The sequence below is a fragment of the Macaca thibetana genome, chromosome 10 (genome assembly GCF_024542745.1).
Source record: "Macaca thibetana thibetana isolate TM-01 chromosome 10, ASM2454274v1, whole genome shotgun sequence".
NCBI lineage: Eukaryota > Metazoa > Chordata > Mammalia > Primates > Cercopithecidae > Macaca > Macaca thibetana.
In genome coordinates, this window is record NC_065587.1 from 14,672,562 (window position 1) to 14,691,306 (window position 18,745).

At 49.1% G+C, this 18,745-nt stretch overlaps 2 protein-coding genes across 2 annotated transcripts in view; both read right to left on the reverse strand.

The window, feature by feature from the left end:
• LOC126963743 (apolipoprotein L2-like) overlaps positions 1-11,284 on the reverse strand; it is a 32,920-nt gene extending 21,636 nt beyond the window's left edge. Inside the window, exons 1-2 of the mRNA XM_050806335.1 lie at positions 9,664-11,284; positions 4,996-6,593 (exon numbers count right to left, since the gene is read on the reverse strand). Of these exons, the coding sequence (XP_050662292.1) occupies positions 5,720-6,593; positions 9,664-9,854 (1,065 nt within the window). The 5' untranslated portion in view covers positions 9,855-11,284 and the 3' untranslated portion in view covers positions 4,996-5,719. The remainder of the gene's footprint in view (positions 1-4,995; positions 6,594-9,663) is intronic.
• LOC126964037 (uncharacterized) overlaps positions 1-15,150 on the reverse strand; it is a gene marked incomplete at its 5' end in the record, with an annotated part of 30,548 nt that extends 15,398 nt beyond the window's left edge. The window contains 4 exons of the mRNA XM_050806900.1: positions 11,309-11,989; positions 12,326-12,479; positions 12,967-12,994; positions 15,038-15,150. Coding sequence (XP_050662857.1) covers positions 11,508-11,989; positions 12,326-12,479; positions 12,967-12,994; positions 15,038-15,150 — 777 coding nt within the window. The remainder of the gene's footprint in view (positions 1-11,308; positions 11,990-12,325; positions 12,480-12,966; positions 12,995-15,037) is intronic.
• Between the last annotated feature and the right edge of the window lie 3,595 nt (positions 15,151-18,745).

The window sequence follows — 18,745 nt, forward strand, 5'->3', positions numbered from 1 at the left end:
ATCACACAGGAACTGCTCGCTGTAGCTTGCAATGCATTTATTTACTTCCCCATTTGATTGCAGTCTTATGATCATCCCCTCAATAAACCAGGATCATGATCTGAGTTTGCAGGTGAGGAAACTGAGACAAGGGGGCAGGGCAGTGGCTTTCATCCATCAACTCAGAGAGGAGCCAAGACTTGTAAACCAAAAAGCGTTCGAGACAGTTCTCAATTGGTTTAGAGGTTTATTCGGCCAAGGTTGAGGATGCACCTGGGAGAAACAGACACAAGTCACTGTAGGATGTGGGGCCCACGCTTTTTCCAAAGAGGGTCTTGAGTCCCTCAGTATTTAAAGGAGAAAAATTGAGCAGGAGGGGACAGAGGAAAGAAAGCGAGAGAGAGGGAAGGTAGTGAGATAAGCAGTCCCACATTTCTTCTGAGGCTGTTGTTGCTGGGTAAGTTGAGGTTCTTGACTTTGCTGCACAAAAGTATTTGAGAGCATGTCCAAGAGTAGGCAAAGAAGTTTACTGCAAAGTGAAAGTGCTCTGAGAGGCAGAGCGGGTGCTCAAAGGCCCCTAGTGCCTGTGGGGAATTCCCTTTATGGGCATGCATATTCATAAGGTACCAGTCAGGTCAAGTGTGCAAAGGTGGACCTGGGATTGGCACATGCGATTAGCATCTCTCTGCTCTAACACATATTACACGTATTATTGCCATATAAAATCTCCACCTAGGGGTGTGTTTTTACTATTAAAGTGAGGAAAACATCTGTAGAAGCTAAACGGTTAACCTCATTGCGCAGGCAGGGCCTGGGAGAAGTGCCTAGCTCCCACAAGGCAGGAATCTGTAGCTAGTAGCTTCCTGAGCTTTTGGTGCTGATTGGCTGGAACTCGTCATCAAGGCTGACCACTTGGCGCCCAGTGAATCTCACCCCCGGAAGTGACAGCCTTAGACCCCATGGAAATGGCCCAAAGGGGACTCAACTCCGTGTCAGAGGCTGGGAGCTGCCTTTAGAATGTGCTATGCTCTGAATCCATACCTAGAATTGACCTCATTTCCTGTGATAGCCAGAATTTATAAACCTGGGCAGTAAGCAGTTATGATGAGGGTGATAACTCTATGGTTACATACAATGAATCACTTTCAAAAGTTTTGTTTTCAGTACCTATGACTCTGGGATTTTGGTTCCAGGAATTTTAGTAGCTGAGAATGCCCCCCTCAAGGCTGACAACAGTGGTTTTGAACCTGACCACACCTGGCTTCTCAGGCTACTTGATGTGAAGATAGCACTGAGGTCACCGGGTTGGATTTATTTATTTGATTATCGAGAGAACTTCGTGTTGTTGTGACACACAGGACAGGAGGATCGAGGTTTGCTTCTCATAATACTCTAACAAGTAGTAAAAGTTGATAGAAAATCCCACAACCTTACTGAGGCAGGACCACCAAGGAGTTCAGACAGCACAAGGATGAATTTGCCGATCAGTAAGGGGAAGTTTGAGTGAAAAAACCAGTCAAAGGTTTGTAATAGTGGCAGCAATGGTCAGTGGTGGTTGTAGCCTCAACCCCACCTCTTCATTTCCTGCAAATATACACACACAAAAGACTGACTGGAAGCTGCAGATTGTTCATCCCAACCTCCTGAACTAGGAAGAGGAGAACGGATGTTGAATAGTTAGTTCTCTCTCATGAAAGAATTTTGTTCCATCTCTGGGCCTTAAATGCTGACATCTTTGACTGTAGAAAGCAGACATCTACCTCTAGTTTTCTATTCCCAGGGCAGCCTGGCTTTTCAGAATGGGCTTTCAGAATTGGGATAGGAGCCCCCAGTGGACCAAGAGAAAAATGGACAGCGTGCTGGGTCCCTCCTCTCCATGACAGAAGTTGAGGATGCAGGAGGTGGAGGCAATGTGGGCGTGGCTCCAGCTGGAGAAGTGACAGGTGCATTTGCTGTCGTCCTTGGGGTAATTGGATCCGTAACAGGTGAAGAGAGTCATTTTTGTTTCTATGAGAAGAGGACATGTGTGTGCCGTATCTAGGGGTTGAGTGTATACAGTAGGCACAAATTCAGGTGGCTGCTTGACCCAAGACTTCTCTCTAGGGTTTGTGTTTCTATTACCCAGCCCCCTTCCAGATACCCTGACCTGAATGGTTGGTCCAGGTATACAGTCACTGACCACGCTATTCTGTCTTTTGGGAATGTGAAACTTTAATCAGAGACACTAGGACTCACAGTGTGTGGACTTAAGCTAGCTGGTGGCAGAGGCCTCAAGGGTCAAACCACATTTTCCTAATATTGGACATTTCCCTGGTTACTGTCCTTCCTGAATTGTGTAGATTTTATTTTTCCTTCTATCCCCTGAATTGCCCTAGTTTGCACCTACTGGATCTTCTTTCCTGTTCAAGCCAACCAGACTCCGTTTCTGTGCTTTGCAACTAAAAGAATATCGAGTGACATGGGCATTACAGTGGGATGGCATCAAATGCAGCTAGCATGATGGACTTTCAACCATAAGAGCTCAGGGGCAGAGGGGTGGATGGATCGCTGAACAAGTCACTTAGTGTTTGTACCCTCAATGCCCAAGAAAAATCTATGAAAAAATGTGAATAATCCAAGATTTGATGAAGCATTGACAAAAAAGTAAAACACACGGTTCGGGTGCCAGCAAGTGGGTGGCCGTGGCTCTGCTGACTTCTTCAGGAAGAAGTAGATGAGTCAATCGAAGGTCAAGGAAACCTTGGCTGATGGAGAGTTAGAGGGACTGAGGCAAACATTCTGCAGGATGCTACACAGAAAGGACTCGGTAGGCCCCGGATGCACGTTATGAGTGACTTAGGGGAGTTTCTGGGGTGATTTTGTACATCGTGTTTGTCTCTTGCTCCTGCTTTGGGCTCCAGCTGAGGTGCCCACAGGCTCCACCACAGGGAAATACTGACAATTAATGTCCCCTGAGGCAAGTCCATGGGGATAGCAGCAGTGGATAAAGGCCTTCCTCTCTCCTCCCTGGAGACAAAGATTCTGAGGACGCTTCTTGAAGGCACCTCAGAAGGTCTCGTTGCCCACATGCATGACCTATTCAAAAACCTCTCCTTGTGTCAACTTTTCCTCCTTCCCTCCTGGATCCACAGTTCTGCTCCTAGAATCACTTCCCACACAAACCCTCTGCACCAGAACGTTGCCTCTGGCTCTTCCTTCACAGGACCCCAGACCACAACAGGCTACTTTAGGCAGCATCATGGCCTCCATCTTTGTGCTAAGAGTATTGGGAAGCCATTGGAGCGTTGGAAGCAGGTGCTCCATCAAATCTATGTTCTTAGGTGGGCACGGTGGCTCATGCCTGTAATTGCAGCCCATTGGAAGGCCAAGGTGAACAGATCACTCAAGCTGAGGAGTTTGATACCAGCCTGGGCAAGATGGGGAAACCCTCTCTCTACAAAAAAACAAAACAAAAACAAAACCAAAATTAGCGAGGCATTGGGGCACACACGGATGGTTCCAATTGCTCAGGGAGTCAAGGTGGAAGGATAGTTTGAGGCCAGGAGGTCCAAGATGCGATGAGCCATGATCATGCCATGGTATGCCAGCCTTGCAACAGAGTGAGGGTATATGAAAAAAAAGAAACTATATTGTTAAAGCCCAACCTGGCCCAGTGTGGAGCATGGTCCAGGTCATGGGAGGGACAGGGGCAGGGGCACAGAGAAGACCATTCTGGAAGTTCTTGCCAGAGTCTGGGCAAAATGTGAGGACAGACTGGATGGGGGTGTTTGCTGTCTGGATGTCTCTCTTTGTCCATTGTTCGCTGATCCTCTCGCAATCTGCACACAGTCCCCTCTGACACTAGGCAGCCTCAAGTGTCCCGTGTCAATCCCAGGCTCTGACTCGCAGATGGAAACCATGCCTGTGCTCAGCCTGAGACAGACATGTACAAGCTTTCCGTGGGTGCCCCAGTGGGCTTGGGGTTTTGAGGTCTCAGGGAAATGACCAGCTGGGAAAGTGAAAGTCCAGTGAGTGAGCAGGAGGGGCCATGGAAGCCTCGCTCCTGAGACCCTGGAAGAAGGATCATGAGGAAGGGAAGTCAGGCACCCAGAGCCCAGGGGAGCCTCCATCAGCACCACAAAGGCACAGCCATCAGTGTTGATTGGATCCAAGTCTCCAGAATACAAGACGGGGAGAGCCGGGTGGACCTGAGATATCACCTTGTCCAGCCCCCTTCTATAGCTGATGAGGAAACTGAGGCTCAGAGAGGCGAGGTCTGGTGACCACAAGTGGGATTCAACTCCTGGACACACCTCAACGTTCCTTGACCTGTTCTTGGCATCTCCTTTCGTTTTTTTGTTTCTTCCCCAATTAACCTCTTTCCAACACAGCATTTCGAGTTCCCCTGGAACTTCATTGGTCCATCAGTGTCCCCTGGTCTGGAAGATCACCGGCTACTTGCCAAAGCCCCCACGACTCTGCTGCCGTCACAACCACCCTCACCAGTGTTATGAGAAAAACTTGAGACTGATGGCCCCCAAAACTTGGAAGGAGCTGCGAGACCAAAGAATTGACTCGAACAAGTCCAGCTTGGTGAGTAGGTGAGTTTATTAGGACTCACACACAGGTCACTCCTGAGCGGCGGCAGGACAGCTCTAGAGATCTGCGCTTCCTCCCAGTGCTAAGCTGCTTTCACGCTAATTTTCTAACTGTTTACTTATCGGGTAATAGCGATGGGACTGTTTTCATTGATTGGTTCTCAGATACTCTCTGGGAAGTTTGAGCTCTCAAGGACACCTGCTCCTCAGCTGGAGACCATGGCCATGGCCCACCTCCTGCCCTTCAGGGCTCAAGCAGGGGACATATACCCTTTAGTAACCTAGAGAGGACCGTCACACAACAACCACCCCAACAACCATCATCAAGAAGCCACTGGCTGACTGAGATACACTCCCTGAAGGACAAGGGAGAGAGGATGCTGGAAAGACAGAGTGACCATCACCAGGGAAAGACTTCATTCTTGGAAGGACATCAAACCTGGGGGTGGGTCTGTAGCGGGGCCGCTGTTTCTTCTCCTGTATCCAACAGTTCTAACTCTTTGACTTTCTGCGTTTTTGGTTCTTTTCCTGGCCTCATTGCTGGTTCCTGCACACCTCCCCTGTATTCCTCCCCCAATATATTCTTCAGTCTAAAGTAAACTGCTTCTTCCCATTCCCCGCACTCTCCAGTCCCCTTTCCTTCTTTATTCCTGGCTCCAGTGTTCCTGCCTTCTCCTTGGTGCACTTGCCATCTGCATTAACCCCTCCCCTGCTGTGCTCAGCTGCAGATATGCCAAAGTCACTAACACTCAGTTCCATAAACTTTACCTCACCCTGTTTATCCACCTAATACGATGTTTGCATTTTGGCTGGCGTGGTGGCTAACACCTGTAATCCCAGCACTTTGAGAGTCCAAGGCAGGCGGACCATGAGGTCAAGAGATCGAGACCATCCTGGCCAACATGGTGAAACCCCATCTCTACTAAAAATACAAAAAGTAGCTGGGTATGGTGGCGCTCGCCTGTAGTCCCAGTTACTCGGGAGGCTGAGGCAGGAGAATGGCTTGAACCTCGGAGGCGGAGCTTGCAGTGAGCCGAGAGCGCACCACTGCACTCCAGATTGGCGATAGAGTGAGACTCCATCTCAAAAAAAAAAAAAAAAGTTTGCATTTTGTCCTGGCCTGTGCCAGGCACACTTCCCCTGGTGGCTGCCCTGCTCTGGGGTCACAGTTCTTGGTCCGCCTGCAGAATCTCCTGGATCTTGGTGAGAATGTTGAGCTTCCCCTCCAGCTCCTGAGCTCGCTTCTTCAGCTCCTCAGCTAACTCTGACTTTGCCCCCTCTTGCAAGTGCTTTGACTCGTATACAAGGCTGACCACATCCAGCACAAACAAGATGCCTCCAGTGGCCACACCCAGAGCCTTGTTTCCTCTGCTCATTTCCAGGGCGGGGATTTCAGTAACTCTCTCCACCTCTTCATCGCTTTCAGCTGAGATTCCAATGATCTCAAGGGGTCTGGCAGATGGTACCAATTGAGAGTTGGCTCTGGCTTCTCTGATGGCACGGATGTCCTTCCCAATGCCTTGTATGACTTGGTAAGAATTGTCAGCTAAGGAAAGAAAGTTGGGTGTGTTCTCACTTATTAATTCCTTCATCACTTTCGCTACATCAGGGTCTCTTTGGTCTAAGTTTCCGGCTTGGCGTTGTACTGACAACTTCTTTGCTTGTTCCATGATACTGCTGGTAATCCCGGTCACAGCGGCCACTATTCCTGTCCCCATCCCAGTTTCTGAGAGCACAAGGCTGACTCCATCTGTGAGGGGTGCCAGACCCAGGCCGAGGAGGGTCAGGATGTCAGAGATAACGCCGGCAGTGCTGGACACCACGTTGGTGATGGTGGTGCCTCTGTGGACCTGCTCGACCCCGTCTGCAAGGATATAGAGCTTTATTATGTGATCCTGAAGGTCCCTTTTCAAGTGAGGAAACTCTTTCAAAAACCACTTTCTGTGCTGCTGGTCTTTATCTTGCCAGTTTTTGTCCTTCCTGATCACGTGTTCTGCAAGCTTGTTCAGAGCTTTACGGAACTCATCTGCCTCATCCCTGCACAAGGAAAGGTTAAAGGATTAAGATATGCAGTTTCCCTGTCTGTGAAATGAGCTCCATGAGATCTCTATCCTGTGTAAATTGCAGAGCTTTCATTATCATCAAATAGAAACAAATTTTACAAATGAAGAGAATTTAAGCTCAAATATGTTTTGTTCATTATAGACACTCCTCAGTACTTATTCCATATGGAAATAAACATCTTAAAGGCATCTCAGATGCTCTTTCGTGGTAGGTGTTTGATAAAGACGCCTCCTCACTCAAGGGCAGGTCAACACAATGACTGCCAAAGTGTTTGGAGAGGGGAAAACTCTGCAGAGGAACAAAGAACAGTGAGAGTGGGACAAAGACACCTTATTCCCAGGATGGCAGCAAAGTGAAGCATGAACTTTTCCCAAAGAGAGGCCTTCCCTTTGTCCTCAGCTCCTGGTTCCAGGCTTTTGGAGTGTCCTGCCTGGTAGGAACATCTTTATTTCCCTGATGATTTGGCCATGGGACAGTATAGCAATGTGACGGATGATGGAGTTTGGCGCTATTTGGTGTCTTTTCTGACCTGCAGAGGACATGTGTACTAAAGGGGTTAGACCTCAGGGAGGGACTGGAGACTCCAGGTCAGCCATGAGGGCAGCTTGTGATCCAGCCCCAGCAAATGCTCTGAACACTAAGGCATGGGTTGAGAAAGACTTTCTGTTTGACCAAACTCCAGCTGGGCTCTTCTGAGCCTCTTCACTAGGCGCCGACCTTGGCCTTTCACACCCACCCACTGCTTTCTGGTCCTACATCGCCCAGTTCAGCAAGAATCGCCCTGTCAGTGTAGGGAGGGTCCTCCCTGCTTGCTGTCTGAGCACTCTTTGCTATCTGATCATGCTCTTCACTCCCACCATTGATGGGTGAGTGTCTGACCTGCCTTTAGCGAGAATCCTGTTAGGCCAGTTTGGCAGGAACATCCCACTCTGTTGTCTCCTGTCAGAACTGTTCCATCTCCTGCCCCTCACCCTGGTGTTGGCTGTGACTCCCGCTCTGTCTTTACTGTATTTGGAGCTGGGCTCAGTCTCCTTTCCCTGTAACAACCATCCTGAATAAAGGCTTCCTTCCTGATTTAATGCGATTCACGGGAATGTTTCCTTAACTGGGTGAGCTTCCCTGGTTGGCAGCACCCCATGTGTCTTGTCCCACATTGACACAGGAGATCACAGCGTCCTGAGGACAATGAAGCTTCACACCTGAAACCCTCCCAGACTCTGCCCTGTGTGTCTCTTCCTTAGGCTGATTTTAATCTGTGTTCTTTCTGTGTGATAAACTACAATCGTGAAATAGCAGTTTTTAGTGAGTTATATGAATCCTTCTAGTGAATTATAAAATCTAAAGATGATTTTAGGAATCCCCATTAATGTTCAGGTGGCGTCAAAGGTAAGGTGCCCTCAGACATTGCAGTCTGGCTACCTCTGAGTACTTTGAATTCAAACGAAACCAAACCTCAGAGAGACAGGAGCTCACTTTGCCTGGCATGTGCTCCCTTCCAAGGCCTCATGCCCTTTCACTTTCTGGCTGAAGGCTACTGGGTCCGGGCACTGCCCCAGTTGACCGGAGTGGGAGATCTGGGTATTCATTCTGGCTCCACATGGACTCTCCAGCCACCTTACCGCCTCCTGACCTGCCCCCTGCACCCCCAACCTTCCAGGTCTCACTCGCAGATGTCACCAGCCTAACTGATGCCTTAGCAGTGACAGCTTCACCTGTGGGCACGCCAAGGCCATGTGCAATTTTATGGCACCTCTAGAAGACTCAGGACACTTTCAGAACCATCTATATAAATTGCTAACGCTGAAAAGACCTGAATTTGGACAAGATGTTAGAAGAAGTGTTTTCCTTCTTGGTTGGGGATTTGTCAGTCTACTCAGTACCCTTGAAATTACATAAATTGGCAGCAACTCATTCTACTATGGAAATGGTCACTAAGGCATACTGCTTGCCATTGTTAGGGGTTTCTCTGTGTAGAAGAGAAGAAGGTCTCAAACGGTAGCCCGGAACTTGCCAGTTCCCAGGCAGGGTGTGAGAGACACAGGCAGCCATGACCCTCTATGTCCATGAGTGTTGGGATCATCTAGACAGAGAAGAAATATTCCTCTCCCACTCACATATCCTCTGCAAGTTCATGACCTTCTTAAGTTTCAAGCCCTTGGTGCCTCTCTTGCCTAGTCCCAGCCCTGGTGCCCCAAACTTCCCACTTGTTCTACAATCAAGGCTGACTCTTGCTCCATCCTGACTCCTGGCTCTGGTCTCTCTGGGCCTTTGGGCAGGATCTTGGTCTTGGTTCCCCACCTTTCACCTGGAGTTTACTCTAAGGCCTTCACTATACTCCTATCACATTGAATTGCTATTCCTATCAGACACATGACAGTTCTCAGTCTGCATGACATAAGCCTAGAGCCCAGGGACTGGGCACAGAACCGGAAAGAGACCCAGCGCTGTGCAACTCCACTCCAGCCTCTCAGCATCCTGGACCAGCAGAAAGGTCTTGCCGTGTTTATGGAATTCTTCAGATGAGAAAAAGGGCCCCAGCCAGCATCCCCAGGAACATGCATTGGTTAGGTCAAGATTTTTCTGAACTGTCCTAAAGGAAGTCCTGCTGAGCTCCCATCTTCAGGAAGAAGACCCTTAACCCTGTTCTATTTCCACCAGGGTTGTTAGATATTAATGTTAACTGTGCACCTACTATGTGTTAGTCATTATGCTAAGCACTTTACATGCATGATCTCATTTTTCTCACAATAAAACTTCATGGATGAAGAAAGGCTGAAAGTGAGAAAGTAACTCACAAAGTTCCCATGACCAGCAGATGACAGAAATGACCCTGTCCCTGTGGGCTTCTTGTCCCCTCAGCCTGAGGCTACGCACTGCCAGCGAAGGACAGGGAGGAAATGTTTCTCCTGGAGTGCCGAGGTCATCCTCACGCCCAGCAGAGGGTGCTGCCTGGAGGAGGTGTGTCTGTCAGGGAAAGCTAGCCCAGGGGACATCTGGGTGGCATCACTGGGGTGTCCAATGGAGGTAACCCCATGGAGGTTACCTGGTTAGTTCAGCAGTAGCCACGAATTCATTCCAGGCTTCATCATTAGTCACCAGGAGTATCAGACTCTGTGTGCTCACTTTGTCCTGGAAATATTTAATGGCATCCTCAATAAAGATGCTGCTCTCTAGTTGGAAAGAAGAAAGGATAAGGTTGGAGGAAAGTGTGGGAGTGCATAACAGCCATTGCATAAAAGGTGGTTACATGTTAATTTTCCTGGACAGCTGTGGTGTGGGATATGTTTGATGGAGTCATCAGTGCTATCAAGGGAATTGTGTGCCCCCAAAATTCATATGCTGAAGCCCTAAACTCGGGTCACTACATTTGGAGATCTGGTCTTTAAGGAAGCAATTAAGACTGAATGAGATCACAAAGGTAGGGCTCTAATTCTATTAGAGGGCTAGTGTCCTATTATAAGAAGAGAAAGAGACACAAGAAGGCCACGTGAGCACACAGCACAAAGGCAGCCTCCACAAGCCAGCAAGAGAGTCCTCCCCAGACTCCAACCCTGCTGGCACTTTCACCTTGGACTTCTTGCCTCTGGATCTGTGAGAAAAGAAAAGCCAGATGTTGAAGTCATCCAGCCTGTGATATTTTCCCATGGCAGCCTGAGAACACTGAAACACCAGGGGAGTGCCACAGTGCTTTGGGGAGGAATGAATCCCTTTCAGCTCAGCACCAACACAAAGTGAGGCTTCCAGGCCAAGGAAGAGGAAACATCCTAGTGATCACTTCTATCTGCCACGTGCCTGTTGGGTGTCAAACACTTTATACCTGTGTCTTCAAAATGTGAGTTTCAACACATCATTGGGTTATGAAATCATTGGTTCAAGAGCAGCATGTTAAAAAGAAAATCAATTTGAAAATATCAGAGCGTACCAAGCATAGCAGGGGTGAGTATTGCTTTTGTGAGTTATTTCAAATACATATCCCTTAAGGTAAATTCCTGGAATCCAGATGTGTTTAGGCATTCCGAATTTTCACTATTTTAGAAAGGACATGGGGTGCATATGGTATATTCCTGACCATTCCCAGCAGAGGCTGGACTGCTCCCTGTAATCAAACCCATGCATGTTTTGACAGTGAAACAAGCAAATATTCACATTAAATGTAAAAAATAATGGTAGGCCTATAAAGAACTCAAATCAGTACAGAGCAGGATTACTCTCAAAGTCAGCTACCCCCAAAATATGTGGTTTGCAGGGATCTGGAAATTATGGAATGGCAGATAAGGAACTCGGGACCGGTATGTATTTGTGTGTGCACTGAGACACGATGTAAAATTGTTCCTTGCTGTGGACACAAAAGAGACCTCCTTCTTTTTTTTTTTTTTTTTTTTTTTTTTTGAGACGGAGGCTCGCTCTTTCGCCCAGGCTGGAGTGCAGTGGCACGATCTTGGCTCACTGCAAGCTCCGCCTCCTGGGTTCATTCCATTCTCCTGCCTCCGCGTCCCGAGTAGCTGGGACTACAGGCACCCGCCACCACGCCCAGCTATTTTTTTTTTTTTTTTTTTTTTTTTAGTAGAGATGGGGTTTCACCGTGTCAGCCAGGATAGTCTCAATCTCCTGACCTCGTGATCCACCCGCCTCAGCCTCCGCCTCAGCTCACGCTGGGATTATAGGCGTGAGCCACCGCGCCCGGCCACCTCATTCTTAATTCACAGAAGAAGAAAGTAAAATCCAGACAGTGAGAGTTGCCCAAAACCATCAAGCAGGAAGCTCAGGATTTGACTCCAAGGCCAACGTTTCTTTGACATTGCTCCTTCAACTCCTTAACATTAAAACTCCTTATGTTTTAAAAATGCCCGTGGTTTCTGCATTCTCCCTTATAGCTTACCTGTGGGTCTACTTAAAGTTTAAAAATAATGTCTCAAACTCCACAGCATTGAGTACAACTACCATGCAAAGGGGCATGCTAGTCTTGGGCATTCTCAGATGGGCAGTGGAGGAGGTTCTTTGACGGGGCACGGGGGCGGGACCCTCAGCGCAGATCCTTGAAGCACCTCCATGTTGCCTCTGTCCTCTGCAGGCTGGTCTCAGGGTACACGGCTCCCCACTGTCACCTCTGAACCCAGCTAGGCCTGTTATTAAACCACAGATTATCTTTGTTTTGCGGGGAGAGTTTTTCTTCGGTCCCCCAGCCCAGCTCTTCCTAAGGATTCCGGGGTGGGCTGAGAGCTCTCTGCTTCTAATCTTCCCCGCCCTCCCCTGGTCTTGGACAGGACTTAGCACGGGCCAGTTTGCTGTCCAGGGCGGCTCCTGAGCAGAGCTGACTTGGTTGCCACTGCAACTCTGTAAGGGGAGGAATCCGTCCTGAGGAAATGGGGCTTAGGGAAATGAACGCAGTGCTGACTCGGCTGGGCGAGGGCCTGTCTTGTTTTTTCTTTTTCCTTCTTCACCAAAAGGAAGAAGGAAACCCAGGGTTGGATGGAGGGAACCTCCAGCACTAAATGTGTGTATTTCTTGATGGGGTAGGGCTGGTGGATATAAAAGCAAAATTAAAACAAAATCCAGCCCTGAAACATTCCTGGGCAAACAATACCTACGAGGCCTTGAGAACGGCTGTCACCCCCCTTAAACTGCAAGCTGTGGGAAAATGAACTGGGGTCACATCAGATGAGCGCTTCTGTTAGATACAAACAAACTTAACCTCGGCCAGTCACGAGCAGCCAGCTGACAGCGGGCCATGCTGAGATGGGAATACTGGGAGGTCACAGAGGAAACAAGAACTCCAGGCAGCTGGTTCACATGACGGACACAGAAGGAGCTGCTGAAACCAGCTGCAGGGACAGGGGGAGGCGACAGGCCTACAGGACCCTGACAAACAGGAAGTGGCCAATCCAGCTAAGACCAGTAAGATCCAACTCAGTGCTGGGTCGGACTCACGATTCGCCTCACACTCAATCATACCCTCCTTGTCTCACTAAACCCCACCCCCACCCGCGCCACAGCAGTTCCATGTATGCCCGTGTTTGGTACAAAACTGCGTGTTACCCACCCCATTCAAGTTCCAGGAAATTCCCACCTCTTCCCAGAAATTGTTATGCTTACTCCACCCCTTAATTTAATAAACCAGCAAAGGCAGAAACCCCAAACCACACTGGGCCCGACTGGCTCTTCTGAGTCCGCCTGCACTCCCACCCCCGAGCCTGAGCTTCCGCTTTGCAATAAAAGCTGATTTGCTTTTGCTTTTGCTTTTGCTTTGACTTAACCTTTTTCTCTCTTCGATGTCAAAAACCTGGGCAAGGCTAAGGTCCGGTCTCACCTGCATTCGGAGACCTCACTGCAGCTTCCTCTGCCCTACTCCCACAGCAAGGAAAAGTGCACTTGTCCTGTTGGGGTATGCGGAGAAGATAATCAGAGGAGGGGCAGCCATCTGATCATTACAAAAAACTACAGAGTCCATACACAGGAATAGAGATGGGGAGAAAGGTTCTGACAATGACCTGGGCCTGGGAACATGTGTGATAACTGGTTGATGATAGCCAGTGTGTATTGTGTGTCTGTGATGTGCAGGGCTCCTTACATGTGTCTCATTCGATGATCACACACAGCCCGGGAGATGGGTACCACCTTCCCTTTCAAACACAGAGGAATCCACAAAAGTTAGGGAACCTGCCCGTGTTTTCACAATAGTGCTAGAGCCAGGACTTCTGCTTCAACCCCATGTCTTCAATGACTGTGCTCTACTCCCTTCAATATACAATATTCAGTCTTGTATACACGCTCATGGGAAATGACTCCTCATTGCCAATCCGTGTCTCACACTCTGTGCTCAACTCTTCGTCTTGGTGAATTCACTGCTGCTGCAGCGGACAGCCTGTGTCCCCGTCGCTTCTCTAAGGTCCTCTGTCCCACAAAGACCTGGATCCTGCCAGATGCCGGCGCAGCCCCTGCTGTGGCTGCCGAGCCCTCCTGGTGCTGCCCTGTCCCCTCTGCTGTCCTCTCTGGCTGATGGACCTTAGGGTATTTCTAATTCTTCATGTAATTTATGCTACAAAGAACATCCTCCTTCTCCTAAAACTTTGCTCACATTTGAGATTATTTCCTTAAGATATTCGTAGGAGTAGAATTAGGTTTTATACCTACAGTCACACCGTATGCACATTGTACCAAATTCACACTCGAACTAGCAGTACGTGAAGATGCCCATTCTCTCAGTCTCACTGGTTCTCAGTAGTCTCTTCTTTAGGACAAAAAACCATATACACAACATGTAAATGTGAGAACTAAATATACTTGTTACTAATACCAATTAGTACAAAATTTAAAGCACAAAGGTAGCAGTTGGGATGTGAAACACTGAAGGAAGGAGAAGGAAGATTAATACCGTCATTTTTTAAAGAGAGAAGTCAAGAAATACTGGGTACTACTGAGGGTATGAGAAAGTTGTAAGTAAACTGTTTACAGCTACAAAGTTGCTAATGGAAGACATAAAACTGGCGATAGAATGTTAGGAAAAGGTGGAGAGGAGAGATGGAGGGTACAAATAAGATGAAAATGACTAATAATGATACTATAATTACTACTAATAATACGGCTTCAGGCCCATCGCAGTCAGGGGCGGCTCCAGGAATTACCATTTCTCTTTTCTCACCGTGTGTCTCTGCTCCCTCCCTGGCACACCCACTTCCAGCAGCTGGTCTTTGTTTGCAGCCTTTATTTTCACAGCTCAGTGGTTTCCGGGCCCCCTGATGGGGTTCCATCCTCCAGCTCTCATACAAAAGCCCCCTCTCAAAAGCCACCCACCTCCCTCTTTCCCCTTCCTGCCTTTATCCCAGGGTTCAGACACACAGATGTCTGTCTTCTGGGACCCCACGCAGCAAGGGTAGAAGGGGGACCCAGTCCTGGGCAGCAGCACACCAGGGCAATATGCAGTGGGGCGTCTGCGAACTTCTTGCTGTAAGGGACAGGGGTGACAGGAGAGGGGGTTCCCTTCCCCTTGTTCCTGCTTTGCTCACTGTATGACCCCCTGAGCCAGGACAGCCATTTCAACACCATCTCATGATCCATGAGGACACAGGAGGACCAGGAGAGAGCAGAGGAGCAGGAGGGCAGAGAGAGCTGCGGCCTCAGACTCGCCCAACACTTGTGAGGAGCTGCACCCAGGATCCCATCCTCCTTGGTCATTGTTGGACTGGCTCAAACCCTGACCTGGGGCCTCTGCTGAATACCGAGGCTGGATATTGCCCCTCAGGCTTGACTAGGACACAGCAGGTCCTCCCCGGGCGAGTCTGCTGGTTGGTCTATTCCGGGAAATGGCTTTGGTTCCTAGAAGAAGCCCAGATGGCCCTGGCCCAGCTCAAGCCCTCCCCAGTTGTGCAGGCCAGACAGGGAGCCCTCCCTCCTGCCTTAGGGCTCTGAGCCAAGCTCACCAGATGCAGAGGACAAAGACTCTCAGCAAAGAGGCTCCCTCCACGTCACGGGCTCCAGGGCCTCCTCCTTGGGCAGGAAAAGAGGAGTTGAGACGTGTGCTCCTCCTGAGAAATCACCATTTTCATTTCATTTTTGAGAAACGGTTTTGCTCTGTCGCCCAGGCTGCAGGGCTTTGGTGCCATCATAGCTCGTTGCAGCCTTGATCTGCTGGGCTCAAGTGATCCTCCTCCTTCAACCTCCTGAGTAGCTGGGACTACAGGTGCACGCCACCATGCTGGGCTAATTTGTTCATTTTTGATTTCATAGACACAGCGTCTCCCGTGTTGCCCAGGCTGTCTTGAACTCCTGGCCTCTAGTGATCCTCCTGCCTCTGCCTCCCACAGCACTGGGGTTACAGGCTTCAGCATCTCTTTTTGGTGAAGAACAAATAAGACCGTGACTCAGATTTCACAGAAATTTCCCCCCTGATTTCATGTCTTTTGGCAGCTCTATCAGGATTTTAAGAGGGGAAAATCTCAGGCTGGGAGCGGAGGTGACTTGCCCAGAGTCACACAGCTCTTGGAGGACAGAGGGGAGGCCAACATCTGGCCTTGTGACTCTGATATGGAAGCAAAAATGGGTGATTTTAGTAATCCAAAAATGTCCAGGTTTGATTCTACTTCTACAAACACAGAGATCTAAACTTACACTCCTGTGGTTATGATCACAGCTCCACAGTGTGGCTTTTGAATCTCATGATTGCAAAGCTGGCATCACGCCACAGGCACCATTCTGCAAGGCGCCCTGCTCACTCCCCTGTCTCAGCCATGTTTCCCATTAGGGACACAGCACAGCCTGTTTCTTCTCCATCCCCCCAGAGGTCTGAATAGAGGGACAGCGGTGAGGGCCAGAGACGTGGAGTCCTATGATCTACCCGCTCAGCCTCCTGACGCTGGACCCTCGGCAAGTCACCCCCCTCCCAGGGCCTCAGTTTCCCCACAGGGCCTGGCACAAGGTGGTGCTCAGACTCAGGGTTGATGAGATGACCTCTGAGTTCCTTGTACCTGAAAAAAAATCTGTTGTCCCCTTTGGGCCTCAGCAGCAGCACCCTGGGGCCCTACTGGGTGTGGCCAGGCCATAAAGACAGACCAGACTCCGGGTCACCTCTTCTCCTCCACCTTCTTTGGTTCCTTCAAATGTCCCAAAGAGACAGGCACCCCCAACACAAACCTTCCTTCTGGGGTCACCCAGCTGTGTCTCAGCAGTCCAAACAGAGCTGAGCCCAGGGAGCTTTGTGAACCCATCTGAGCTGTTTCCCCCACCCTGTATAGTTTAAGGGCATAGCAGGAGGGGGGAAACATCAGACTCAAGTCTGGGTGCAAATCCAGGCTCTGACACTACTTTCGTGTCTGATCTGAACCAGTTACCTAACCTCTCTGAGCTTCTCTGCAAAAGCTGTGAGAATAAGGAGATGGGGGCAGGTCAACTGTCACCAACTTACCAAGGAACCTTCCCCTGATAGACTGAGCAAGATCCAGCTGTTCTGAGCTGTGTGGATCCCACCTACAGTTATGAGTCTGTGTAATAACCAGACACATCCTCCAGCCTCCCAGACATACCCAGGAATTCAAAAGGGAAAGTGAAAGTCACAACTTCCCAGCAGCTCGTGATCAAGCACAGCAAACAGGCTACTCCCCAGCACCATCTTCAGTCCAGCCCTGCCCTTCTTGCTGCTGCACTTAGAGGAGCAGCCTGAGACCAGACATCCAGATCTCTCTCATCCAACCCACCTGCCTCGCATCCTCAGGGTTGTGGGTCTGCAGTGGTCTCAGGAAGAAAGACCTGCCACTGACAGACTGTGAGACCCTCCAGATTACTCCCCATCCTCCCGTGCCCCCACACTCCCCAGATGCCTGCCTTCCTCCCGCCCATGCCATCAGCATAAGCGCAATCTCCCACACATGCCACGTGGATGCTTATTGTATATTTATTGTAATGCTGTTGGGGTTATTTTGGTTATGTTTTTGAGACAGGGTCTCAGTCTGTCACCAAGACTGAAGTGCACTGCCACAATCATAGCGCATGGCAGCTTCAGACCTCTGGGCTTAAGCCATCCTCCCACCTCAGGGTTCTATAGGCATGAGCCAATAGAACCAGGCATAGCTGGTTCTATAGGCATGAAACAACCTAGCTAATTAAAAAAATATGTAAATATTAGAGATGGGATCTCACTATATTGACTGGGCTACTCTTGAACTCCAGGCCTCAAGCGATCCTCCCACCTTGGCATGAGCCACCGTACCAGGCCTGCTCTTGTTGAAGGCCATGCCTTGTGGCTTCTAGATATTTGCTTATGTGGGATCTTCTGTCAGGAGCACCTGCTTCCACCACCTGGAAAAATCGTGCTCATCCTTCAATGACAAAATCAGGCATTGCCTCCTTTCAGAGAACCCCCAGCATCCTCCCCAGCAGAGGCCACCGCCCCATGTTCCACTCCCGAGGCACACTGGGTGGAGGGACTAGAGACCACTGCTCACCACACTTCCATGGCTAAGAAGTCAGGCAACCAGATTGCTGTTGGACTTTTGTGCTTTGCCCCAGGCAGAAGGGCCTCAGAGGCAGCTAAACCACAAAAGCCAACCTGACCCTTCCATGGAAGCCTATTTCATCCTCAGCAAACATCTCTGGGGACATCATGGCCACCTCTCCCTACCCACACACCCACACACACACACACACCCACACACACACACACACACACACACCAGCTTGTGAGGCAGGAACAGAAAGGTGAGGCAGGACAGAATAACCCTATTTCCAGGAAGGAGAAGACAACAGCTAATACCGCTGCTCGCCACATCCTGACTAAGCAGAGGTCCTCAGTCTCTCCACATGACAACTTCACCGCTAGCATAATCAGCATTTGAGAAAAGAGCACACTAAACAAAACTACAACCAACTGCACAGGGACTGCACAACACATTTTGCAATACATTCCATTTGCAAATACTTCTCCATTTGATTGAGTTTTATAGTCATCCCCTCAATGGGCCGGGATTATGATCTGATTTTGCAGATGAGGAAACTGAGGCAAGGGGAGAGGAAGTCTGGGACACATCTCAGTCAGTTTACAGGTTTACTCTGCCAAGGTTGAGGATGCACCCAGGAAAAAGCCACACAAGTCACAGGAGGATCTGGGGCCCACTCATTTTTCACAGAGGGTTTTGAGGGCTTCAGTATTTAAAAGAGTAAAGTCAGGCAGCAGTAGAAAGAGGAAAGGAAAAACGACAGGATAGGTAATGAGGTGAGTGGTCACATTCCTGTGAGGCTTTGATTAGCCCTCCCTGAATCCACAGGTTCTCTATGAAAGGAGGGGGTAGAGGAACAGTCAATTATTCATTCCTCTCATGCATAGTTAATCTACATTTTCTATAAGATAAAAATAAACATAGAGTGGAGGAAGTAGGCATATGTGTATTTTTCTGAGGATGGGCAGAAGTCTTGCTATTTGCCACGTACCAGTCAAGGTAAGTTGCTAATTTACATTGCCACCATGAAATTACACAAAGTCTGCCTCAGGGTAAAAATTTTCGGGAGGCAGAAGGAATTTCCTTGTGAGCAATTTGTGAAGGAGGCCACCTGGAGAATATGTTGCCTTTTGTGTTTGCAAATATCTGCTTAGAAACAAAAACAAAGGCAGGTTTTGGAGTGGCTCCATTTCTAAGCTC